The sequence below is a fragment of the Sceloporus undulatus genome, chromosome 2, assembly GCF_019175285.1.
Source record: "Sceloporus undulatus isolate JIND9_A2432 ecotype Alabama chromosome 2, SceUnd_v1.1, whole genome shotgun sequence".
NCBI classification, from domain to species: domain Eukaryota; kingdom Metazoa; phylum Chordata; class Lepidosauria; order Squamata; family Phrynosomatidae; genus Sceloporus; species Sceloporus undulatus.
The window spans coordinates 222,808,552-222,820,923 of NC_056523.1; the positions used below are offsets into that span (position 1 = coordinate 222,808,552).

General features: G+C 46.8%; 1 protein-coding gene across 1 annotated transcript in view; it reads right to left on the minus strand.

Moving 5' to 3' along the window:
• Positions 1-2,413: 2,413 nt before the first annotated feature.
• ZYX (zyxin) overlaps positions 2,414-12,372 on the minus strand; it is a 40,216-nt gene continuing 30,257 nt past the window's right edge. Inside the window, 7 exon segments of the mRNA XM_042453761.1 lie at positions 2,414-2,870; positions 2,982-3,102; positions 3,275-3,453; positions 6,250-6,419; positions 7,115-7,265; positions 9,363-9,887; positions 10,669-10,767. Coding sequence (XP_042309695.1) covers positions 2,760-2,870; positions 2,982-3,102; positions 3,275-3,453; positions 6,250-6,419; positions 7,115-7,265; positions 9,363-9,887; positions 10,669-10,767 — 1,356 coding nt within the window. The 3' untranslated portion in view covers positions 2,414-2,759.

Sequence of the window (12,372 nt, forward strand, 5' to 3'; positions counted from 1 at the left end):
CATTCTTCACCAAATTTGGATGATTTTCATTCCCCTGTGTGCAAAACTGGGGAATGTGAGAGTCACAATAAAAGCATCTTGGGCCATGCATGTCCTGAAGGCTGCAATTTGTCTCCCCAGTACAGAACCTTTGAGAACAGTTCTGTAAACCAATTAGAGGCAAATGTCTAGTTTCTATTAAAGTGATGTTACACAGAAAAAAATGGTCTGCCCACTCAAAAGCTACTCACCAACTGCATGGTGCCTGACAGCCCCACACCTTTTATGCACTTTCAAGTAGGCAGGAAAACCAGAATTTAAAAACAAAAAACAGGATAGGTCGGTGCCTATCCATCACTGGGGAGCTCTGTGGATTACGTGTAGCTCTGATCCAGAACAAAACAAAGATCCGATTAAAGATGGAGAATACTTCACAAGGAGAATTTGAAACAGGTGAACAGTAGTATGTAACATGCTCCTGGTTTTTGTAAATTTAAACATGATGATAAACTGAAAGAGAGAAGTTGTTACCATGGGTTTTCGTAGACTTGATCCTACTTCCCCAGATGCATGTTTTTTAAAGCATGCATCTGAGGAAATAGGCTGAAGTCTATGAAAGCTCATGCTACCAACCTCTTTCTTTCAGTTAGTCTCAAAAGTGCTACAAGATCCCATGGCATACTGATTTTCTAAACTAACACAGCTATGTCTTTGAATACCATGATGATAAACATTCGTTTTAGCCAAATGGAATGGAAATCATCAATCTCTTCACTTTCAGTTAGTTTCAAAGGAGCTACAAAATCCTTTTGCATTAAAGAGAGTTTATGTTCCTCAAAGTGATTACTTTGTGGTATTATCTTTTCCCTTTGATTTAAATCCATAATATCTTAACCTCTATTTACTCTGTATTCACTCAGTAGTTTATCACCACTGCCTACAGCTCTGAGTTTCTTTGTCCAGAAGAGTCATGGGTCATGTGAATTTGGTTCTGATGCATGTGCCACAGCCATTCAGCTGCTTTTGGCTCCTGTAATGTACCAGAGGGCTGTAATTCACAGTTCAGAACAGCTGAGACCCAACATGCTTCGCATGCCTTGAAAACTCTGAAAGATGGCGATTGCTACCAGTAAACAGTAATTGAAGCAAGCCAGAAAAACATCAACTGGACTCCAAATTCCAAAGCTATTTGAGGTTCTGACAGGTGATAGCATCCTTATCAAAGGAAGAGCAACTAGGTCATTAAAGCAATGTTTAGACCAGAAATACTATGGAGTGCATTTGCCAAGAATCTAGTGAAGAAGAGAAGCAAGGCTGAAAGACACCTACCCTCTCCAATCAAAATGATGCCTCTAAGTGAAGAATTTTTTTTCTGCTGAAGGTCACATTCACTTCAATGCACTCTTGTCAAAGACTGCATACCAGTGAAGAGCACAATCCAAATGGAACTTTTCTCTCTGCCAACCCACATTCATACCCAATTCCTCCTCTTCTCCATCAATTTAGACTGAGTACTGCAGATTCTCCACCTCTTGTCTAAAGGGTCACTTATTCAAGACTTGGAAGTTGTAAATCTGGTGTGTAGTCAGTCTAGCCTCAGAAAATATTGAGCCCTTCACTGCAAAAACCCAAGTTTTGAGTGCCTATCTCTTTCTCCTTGAGAGCCTCAAGAGAGGATATGTGAAAATGGATGACTGCTGGGCAATTTAGCCAGGACCACACAGGCCAACACACATTCTTGCAAACACACATATGTGCATACCCAAACCTCTTCTCCACCCCATAGAAAGGCTGAAGTTACAATGTGGAAAAACCCACAAAGCTTATTGATGTACAACAGGACAATATCCAAGATGTCTGTTCAGCCTGCACTAGGAATTTAAGGGCCCACACAACTGATCTGCTGAAGTATTCAAGAACAACCACTTATTGGGATGCTACAGGCAATGCAAGGGAACGACCCCAAAGCAGCCCACAAGACACCCATCCCACATAAGGTATAAGGGAAAAAACACAGTGCAGGTGTGACTCTCCTAACACCATCCACTCCTGATCACACCATTACCCCAGTTCCATAGTGAACTCTTATAAGTTCCTATTAAACAGATGAATAGTTCTTTTCATAGCTTGCTATGCAGAAGGGGCTCAAGCAAAACACCAACCAGGACAAAAACTGAGGCCACCTTCACTCTTGGGGACAGAGGACAGAGCTGTGCAGCTAGAACAGAGAAACATTCAGGCATGCAAGCCCAGGACTGAAAAAAAAAGATTATTTTGTATCACCAACCTGTAGAAAAAAAGCTTCTGTTCCCCCATCAAAGTCAAGGACAAAGATTCCAGTTAGTAATTTCATGTTCCTGTTCTGAACAGAGGATGGTGGAAAGTCCCCACTTTGCAGGGACACAGGAAATAGCAGGTTGGAAAGACTCCAGCATTTGTCTCCAGAATTATTTTATTAGTAAGACAGACAACTGCAGCATTTACAGCAAGTCATGCTTCCAAGTCACTTTCTGCAGTATCTAGAAGAATATATTGTGGTCAGAGTAAGTGAAGAGTTAAGGAAGAGCCCATAGAAAGGGCAGGTATAACAAAAAAATGGGGGGCTTGGGTGGAGGGGAGAGATATTGCCAGACATACATGTTCTAGGTAGAAATGCACTATGATTTTGAGAAAAGGGGGATTGTCTCAGGAAGAACACAGAGAACATCCAGCTCACTGCTTTGTTTGGTTGTGAGCAGGGGAAGGGAAGTACGCTGAGAGTATATTCTGATGGAAGGTCTTCAGACTGCAGCTTTGACACGTGTGGTGTGACACTTCCTACACAGCACATGGCCATCCAGGGGGAAACAGCCATTGTCATCTGCTTCAATGGAAAGGGACTTCCCACAGTCCTGAAAGACAACAGAAACACAGAAAGAGAGTGAAAAAAGCAACAATGTTGAGAAGGCAATAACTGAGACAGTGAGGATGGGCAAGGGATAAGGTAAGGGAGATCTGCTCACCTCACATTTATAGCATTTCATGTGGAAGTTCTTCTCCAGGGCCACCACACGGACAGTCTCATCCTTCCCAGGCTCTGGCATGATAGGCTCAGTGCAAACTGAACAGCGTGGGGCATATTTTCTGCAAGCACATATGAAGAAGAATGGAGAACTCAAAACCTTGGATTCAGCATCTTAGTCTGACAAGAGCTTCAGGGAAGACAGACCAACCCTGGTAGTCAAGAAGGTCACAAGGGCAGATGGAGAAGGAGGGAAAAGGAGAGGAAGCACATGAACAGGGAGGGTGGACATACCTGTGATAATCATCCACACAATGTGGCTGGTTGGCCTTGTCCACGATGAAGGAGGCCCCCTCAAGGGGTTTATGGCACACCACACAGGTGAAGCACTGAGGGTGGTAGGAGTTGCCTGTGGCCCTCAACATCCGGTCTGTGATTGTTTGCTTGCACACACAACACTTCTCTAGGGTGCCCTGGATAAGAAAAAGAGGGTCAAAAAGGAAAATCTGCCACCAGAGAACAAGAGTCATGGTGGTGCAGTGGTTAAATGCCTGTACTGCAGCCATTCACTCACACACAAACCATAAGGTTATGAGTTCAATAACAGTCAGGGGCTCAGGCTCAACTCAGGCTTACATTCTTCCAAGGTCATTAAAATAAGTACCCAGTTTGCTGGGGGCAATTAGCTTATACATTGTAAACCACTTAGGCCTAGGGAGTGTTTATGTGCACTGATAAGTATTATAGAAAAGCACTTACTATTGCTGAAAACCTATCTACACACTACCTGGACTGCTGTGTCAGCTACCTCCCTATAGCAAATTTCCATACCCCCTGATTTAATGTGAAAACACTGGACCTTTCATGTGGAAACTGGCAGCCACTAGAGTTACCAGGTCAAGGTTATTCCAGCATCTGAGATTTCAGGGCTGAAACCTAAGACATGGAGATGACCCCTTGCAACATCACAGGATGGTAATGTTACAAGAGGTAGACCCTGATGACAGATTAAGCATGATGAATTAAGCATCAGCCACAGTTATACAGTGCATCATTCAAATTTTAATAAACAAAAAGTTTAAGAAATTAGGAAAATAAATATAGACACACTTTTCAGGGCAGTGCTGTCACCGTGAGATCTGAGAATGGGAGAAGAAGGTCAGGTCCTGAGATCTGGAAACCATAGCTGTCCATCTCCCAACCCCCAGAGCATGTAAAGGTAAGGTGACCAGATGGCCTCTTTTCCCAGGACAAGCTTTTGTTGAGAAAGAATTCCAAAATGTCCTCCATTTTGATCATGACTAAGAAGCATGCACTTACATTTATATGAGTGATTTGAACTTTTATTTTTTATGTCCTCTCTTTTTCTTGAATAGCCTACATTTTGCAGTGTCTAGCCCGCCTGCAGTTAGGGCAATTGGTCACTCTGTGTAAAGGGTTGACTAGCCCTGCATGTATGTCAGGAGAAGGTTGTTGCCATATGTGTCTCCCAGATTCACCTGACTGAGATTCAGCAAGGCTGCAAAACACCTTGCCTCACATTTCTTTCACTTTCCTTTCTGGAAGGAAAGGAGACAGTTTGGGCCACTCCTAGAACTACTCTGATGTGACAGAGTGCTCCAGCACTCAAGACCCACAGAGAGCTGCAAGAGCTGTTGAATTGTGGTAGCACTCAAAATATTGACTATTCAATGCTGAATTTCCATACCAGGTAGCAAAGTACAGTAAGGATTGAAAGACAGCCCACTGTGTGATGAGGAGGGTGTAATATCAACCCCTTTCCTGGGAAAGATGTGTGTAAAGACGAAAGCAGCTTGGGGAAATTGTAAACTCAAGAGTGATTCTATTTGAACCTCCCACACAAAACAAGAACACAATTTCTTCGCCCAAGGACCACATTTGAAGATAATAAAATAATAATACAATGAAAAGATAATACAGTAACAACATGAAAATGACTTTTTAACACTTTTTGTGCAAATGAATTGTGATAACAAGTGCTAATGGGCAAGTTAACTCTGATTCAAATTTCATGCCATCCTTGAATCCACCTTAGTAGCTCTAACCTGCAGTATATGGGCAGGGCACTGGTCAACCTTGCAGGATTGCTTTAAAGGCTAGAGAAATGATATGGAACATTTTTAATGCATAAATGGCCTAAGTATCATTTTATCCTCCAACCAGCAGAGAATTCCTTCTGCAACCAAGAGTAAACAATTACAGTTGGTCCCTCTGTACCCAGAGCTTGAAAATATTTTTTTTAAAAAAATCTTGATTTTGCCATTTTATACAAAAGACACCATTTTACTACACCAATGTATATAATGAGACTTGAGCATCCATGGATTTTGGTATCCATGGAGGGATCCTGGAACCAAGGGCCCACTGCATTTAAGTTTAATATGGACTAAAGATGACATTGTAATGTGTCTACTTGGGCAAAGTTCCAATGCAACCTCTGTGGCAAAGAGAATATTCATATAAAGCTTCACACTTGGACGATCAAGTAACAACATGAAAATATGAAAATAGTGATGATACAGATATTTATGAAGCTAGCACAGGATGTACACTGAAAAAAATGCTGGCGTCTTGAATTGCATGCTTCCACCAACAACCGTAAATCCCTTTCTCACCTATCACACATATACATAGGTCCAAAAACAAAAACAAAAAAATACACACACACACTGCAGAAATATTCCAGTTTGAGACTGCTTTAACTGCCCTGGCTCAGTGCTAGGGAATCCTGGGAATTGTAGTTTATTGTGGCACCAGAGCTCTCTGACAGAGAAGGCAGTTAAAGTGGTCTCAAACTGGATTATTTCTGCAGTGTGTTTTGGACCATACTCTTAAGTGGACTAATGCCCAAATGTCCTTGAATACAAAAAAGTATTTCCTGCATTTTGTTGATTTTTTTTTAAATGGGCATTTCTTTCTGTCATTATGCAAAACCCAACTCTGAACAATCTCTTTTTGAAAGTGTCATTATAGGGAACTAGATGTTCAGTCACCCCCTCCTCATTTTTGGCTCAGGCAAATGGCCAAGAGAATGAAATTCTGACCAGACCAACTGGAAATTCTAGCTGACTGGAAAACCAGTTTGAGAAGTAACCTCATGATTGCAACCCTCCCAGGTGGCTATCATGTTCAGACATTACAGAACAGTTTGGAAACAGCAAGGCCTAATGTTGCCAGCTAACAACCAAGCCAGATCTCAGACTACAACATGGGTCCTCCCCACCCTACTGTATCCCAGCCTTACTCACCGCATAGCACTCCTCACAGAAGGGTTTTTCGTCCACATTATAGAACTGCTGCCCCTGGAGTTGCCTCTCGCACTTGAAACAAGTGAAGCATTCCACATGGAAAAGCTTGTCCAGGGCACGGACCGCTGGCTGTGTTCGTGACAGAGCCTTATTGCACAGACCACACAACTCTTTAGAGGTGGAGAAAGGAGAAAAGGGGGGGATTAATCCATGACAATGCTGGTACTAATTCAATGCACATCAGCACCCAGAGGCAGGCAACCTGGAGCCCTCCAGATATTATGGACTACAACTCCTATAAGTCCCAGCTAGAGATAAGTTGTTATCAAAGTATGCCTTCAAGTCGTTTCCGACTTGGCAACCCTAAGCCGAACCTCTCATGGGGTTTTCTTGGCAAGATTTGTTCAGAAGAGGTTTGCCATTGGTTTCCCTTGAGGCTGAGAGCATGTGACTTGCCCAAAGTGGGTTACATGGCCGATTCTCCAGTCGTAGTACAACACTCAAACCCCTTCATTTCAGTTCATTTTTGAAATTAAAAATACATAAAAATTTGAGGGTAGGGGAAAGCAAACTTGACAGATTTGCCCCCAAGCAGCTCAGTTCCAGCCACTGAGGAAGCAGCTGTAGTCTAATCTTCAAGGCCACCAGCTAGCCTGTGGCTATGTGGTTTAGTATATGAAGGTTGTTTCTGGCATGGAGACCAGGGATGGAAAATGCATTACCTTCTAAATGCCTCTCTGTCTTGCTGCTGCCAAATGTTATAGCAGCAGTTTACAATGTAAGTCAAGATGGCAAAGACTAAAATCTCATTCGCTCATTCACCGCCCCATAGCCACAGGCTGTCACACACATATACTGTACATACCAGTAGTAGAAGCTTCAGCATGTGGCGGGTGATCCATATCCTTCATGAGTTTCTGGGTTAGCATCTCCAGTTCCTCCACCTCCTTCATGGTCAGTGCAGAATTAACTCTGGGTGGATCTGACCTGGTGTTTGCAACTGACACAGGGTTGCGCTGGATACACAAATTAGATTCACTGAGACAAGTAAAGCACATCCAGGGCATATAAACTATGGTGGAGAAATCCCTTCATGTTCTGCTCAAACATGTGCCCCTGTGTTATCTAGCATGCACCCTCTTCTTTAGAACTGCATTCTATTGCTAGGATAACCAGTAAGCTTATTTTACCCTTCATAGCTATATAGAGAAAATACTCTCTTTAAAGAACACCTATACCTCTCTTTAATGTTCACAATGTTACTACTACTACTACTACTATTATTATTATTATTATTATTATTATTATTGGCTTCCTTTTCTACAATCTGAGTTGAAAGCTACAGGCCTTCACCCTCTTTGGCAAAAGGTCACCTTGGTTGTTAAGGATAACCAAGGTGGGGTAAAGAATGCAACCCTCTTGACCAGGGGTCGGCAACCTCCGGCCCACGGGCCGGATTGGGCCCGCGGGTGCCTTTCTGCTGGCCCCCGGTCCCTCCCGCCGCCGAGAAATCGCCGCCGATTTCGGCGGCTTCAGCCGCCATTTTGTCCTTCAAAATGGCGGCGCCATTCAGAGGCCTGCTGGCGCCATCCGGAGCCCTGAAACGGGGCCGCCAGCATCCGCAAACGGCCCCCTGGGAGGCCCGCGGCGACCTCCGGAGCCCTGAAACGGGCCTCCAGCAGCCGCAACGGGCCCCTGGGAGGCCTGCTGCGACCTCCGGAGCCCTGAAATGGGGCTCCAGCAGCTGCACCGGGCCTCTGGGAGGCCCGTTGCCTTCGCTGGGGTCCTCCAAGAGGGCTCTGACGGTGGCAGCGGGCCCCTGGGAGGCCAGTTGCCATCGCTGGGGCCCTCCAGGAGGGCTCCAGTGGCGGTAGCGGGCCCCTGGGAGGCCAGTTGCCGTCGCAGGGGCCTTCCAGGAGGGCTCCAACGGTGGCAGCGGGCCCCTGGCATCAGGGGCCAGCAAAGACAGGGAGGGCTCCAGCGCTGGCGGTCCCCGCCAGCTCTTTCCCGGCCTCTGACAGGGCCTGGGGCCCCGTCAGGGGCCGGCAAAGAGGAGGTGGCCTGGCCCCTGGGGGTGGAAGCTCCGCCCCTGGGGGTGGAAGCTCCGCCACTGGCATGCGGCCCCGCCCTGAGGGTGGAAGCTCCACCCCCCGGCTTCAGCCCCCCAGTTGTCTAAGGGACACCAACCCAGCCCCCGGTTCAAAAAGGTTGCCTACCCCTGCTCTTGACAAAGGAGAGAGAAACACCTGGGCTTCATCTTTAAATAAATAAATCAATCCAGATCCCAAGCTCACATATACTACTAAGGCAAAGGCCAGGAACTGCCTGACTAGATCCCTGTTCAGCCACCCCCACAACTGGGTGACCTAAGGGAGAGTGGCCACATGCCTGATGCCATGGCCAGGCCACTTAACATCACTGCCCAAGGGGCCAAAGTGCTGACTGATGCTTCAATCAGAAATCCAATGCTGCTTCCCCAATCACATTCCCAGTGGAGGAAACATACAAGGGGAACAATGCCAGGCAGAATCATAGAAGAGTCCACAAGGGCCATCCAGTCCAAACCAATTCTGCCATGCAGGAATAAGCAATCAAAGCATCCCAAAAAGTTGGCCATCCAGCCTCTGTTTAAAAACCTCCAAAGAAGGAAACTCCACCACCCTCCGAGAGAGTGTGTTCTACTATCCCACAGCTCTTACTGTCAGGAAGTTCTTCCTAACATTGAAGTGGAATCTCCTTTTCTGTAGTTTAAACCCATTGCTCCAGGACTATTCTCTGGAGCTGCAGAAAATGAACTGCTGGTGCTTTGAGAGCTGTTTCTAAAGGTCGCAATTTAGCTGGCTCTCAAAACACTGTCTGAGAGAATGGAAAAGATGAATGGGGAGTAAGGTGAACTTAAGAGGTTTGGGGAATGGGGCAGGGCAACAGTGAAACTTCAGCTGGCCAAATAGGGATCCTAGCAGGAAAGAGCAGGCCTATGGGTTCTGTCATAGTACCAACTTCATTGCCTTGAAATGCCCACTGGAACTTAGTGGAACAGCTATAGTGTCCATCTTTCCCTGAGAGAGATGTAGAAATGCAACCCTGCCCACCTCACCTATCTGCCTACTCACCATATCTTGCAAGGCAGGTGGCTGTCCAGCAGGATGTGGCTTCTCCTGAACCTGGGGTTTTTCCCGCTGTTGTGCATAGGTGAAAGTGGGAGGCTGTGGCTTTGGGGCCGCACCTGCACCAGAAGGGGCTGAAAAGCGGGACTGGGCAGGGCCAGGCTGTCTTGCAAAGCTTGATGGAACCCCAGCAGCTGGCTTAGATACAAATTTGGGGCCAGGAGCAACTGGAGATGGAGTGTATTTAGGGGCTGATGGAGCTAGAGGAGGCAGAGCAGGAGCAGGAGCAGGAGCAGGGGGCTGCACTGGAAGCTGAGCTGGTGGTAAGTCTCTGTGCTGCTTCAAGGCTACCCAGGGTGGAGGAACAGGAGATGTTTCCGCTTGTGGCTTAGGCATGTAGCTTCCACTGGGATGAGAGACAGCACTGGAGGGAAAAGAGGTAGGAGCTGGAAAATCTTTAGGCGCAGCCGTGGATTCTGGGGATGTCCTAGAGCCAGATGTTACACCTGCAGCCACATATCCCAAAGGTACCTGTAAGAATAAAGATGGTTACAAGAGAAGATGGCAGCATAACAGGACCAGTAGTTCAAGATGAATTGATCCAACCTGACCCTCAGTGTGGAGAGGAGATTTGATGGTATATGAGAGGCAGGCAGTTACAACCATCTATTTATATCTGCACTTCTACAACCAATATGTAGTGAAATCCTCTTTACTATTTGGCAAGCAGACAGAAAGCTACTCTGGAGTAAGTGTGTTCCCTAGAGAATTAGTTTGTCCATCTGTCCTATGCAAAAGCAAACTCTTTAACACAGATTCCAGTGCAGCCAACCTGGTCCAATTTTCTTTTCTCAAAACTACTGGATGTGGACCTGGTGGTTCTCACTAAGGTGGTCAGTTCCTGTTGGGGCTGTATCATTTCTGACCTGGAGAAGGGTCTCACAGGACTGAATACTTTACCATTTAAAAAAAAAAATCTTCCTTCACACAGAAAGCTAGCATAGAGAGAGATAGATGCTAGTTTTATTATCTCCTCAACTTGCTTCTTCATTAAGTGTTCAAAAACCTATTGGGCTAAACAGTCATTTGAGCCTGCATCAACAGGAGTGAAAAATGTGTTGCCCTGCAGATGCTGGATGTTGTACAATTCCCATAACTTATAATAACTAAGGCTGATGGGCACTGCAGTCCAACAACATCTGGATAGTCACAAAATGCCCAATCCTGGACCACAGTCTGAAGTGACCAGACACAGATGGACCACCTCAAGGCGAACCTGGCCTTGGAAAGGCTATCTTGTATTGCAGCTCACCCGGGATTTGAAGGGATCATTCTTCTCCATGTCATCCAGCATTGAGGACAAAGAATCAATCTCCAAATCAATGCTGCTCATCTTCCCACGGCCCTGCCCCTTCCACCATGGAGGAGAAAGGAAGTTACATGTTAGAGAGGAAACTAAGCCTACTTTAAGGCAGCAAAGCCATTATGTCATTATGGTAGTGTAGGCAACTGTATTTGGCAAAAGAGCAAGCTGAAGAGATTAAGAAAAAGAACTCAGAAGAACTGCCAGGAGCTCACCTTTATTCTGTCCTGTTTCCAAGGACAGTCTCCATAGTCTTTTATAAAAAGAGTTCATAATATGAGCTCAAAGCATGAGAGCACTGAACAGTAAAATCTAGAGTTTGTACATAACTAGTTAAAATGATTAAGATGTTGATGCTAATACGTATAAGGCCTAATTCCCATTTACCTTTAGATCTGATTCCTAAAACCAGTTCAGCAAACACAGTGGTTCCCACTGTGTTTGTGCCGGTTTCCGGAATCGGTTCAGGACAGCCACATGGGGAGGCCGGCAAGGAGGTCACACAGTAGCCCATGAGACCAGTAAGGAGGCCTTGGGGACCAGAAGGCAAGGGGCTAGGGACAGAGCAGGCAAGAGAGGCCAGTGACAGTAGAAGGCCGGGGACGGAGGGAAGCCAAGATGGAGAGGCCGGGGGAAAACTGCTGCCAGTGGGAACTGGGTGGATTCAAATCTGCCTGGAAATAAATCGATTCAGTCCCAAAAACACCCCATTTTACCAGCGTCTTTTTGACACTGGTTAAAAGGGTTAAATGCGGGTTAAATGGGTAAAAACCATGCCCTCCCTTTCCGAATTGCTTCAGCAATACGAATTAAGTGGAAACCATGGTGGTTTAAAACGGATCATTTGGAATCATGATCTGGTTTAAACCGTGGTGGAAATTAGGCCTAAGATGATTGATAATGGTTGAAAGAAACTAGCTTTGCAGAAATTCTACATTACAAATGCAAGACCACTTTTTATTATCTAGAGCATGGGTTGGCAACCTGCGGCCCGCCGCCGCATGCGGCTTTTTGCCTCTATGGGCGCCGCCATTTTTTCTCCCAAAATGGCGGCGAAGTCTCGCGCGACCTTCCCTGAGGTCGCGCGAGACTTCACCGCCATTTTGGAAGGAAAAATGGCGGCGCCCATAGCGGTGAAGTCTCGCACGACCACAGAAAATGTCGCGTGAGACTTCACGCTATGGGCAGCGAGCCTTTAAGGGACCCGCTGCCACCGCTGGACTCCCCAAACAGGGCTCCGGAGGAGGCAGCGGGCCTTTAAGACACCCGCTGCCACCCCAGGAGTCCTCCAGAGACTCCGGCGACGGCAGGGGGCGCTTAGGGGCCCGCTGCCGTCCCTGGATTCCTCCAAGAGGACTCCGGCGACGGCAGGGGGTCTCTGAGGGGCCCGCTTGCCACCCCTGGAGTCCTCCAAGAGACTCTGGCGACGGCAGGGGGTCTCTGAGGGGCCCGCTGCCTTCCCTGGAGTCCTCCAAGAGGCCTCTGGCGACGGCAGGGGGTCTCTTAGGGGCCCGCTGCCGTCCCTGGAGTCCCCAACGACGGCAGGGGTCTCTGAGGGGCCCGCTGCCGCCCTGGAGTCCTAAAGAGGCTCCGGAACGGCAGGGGTCCCTGAGGGGCCCGCTGCCGCCCCTGGAGTCCTCCAAGAGGCCTCTG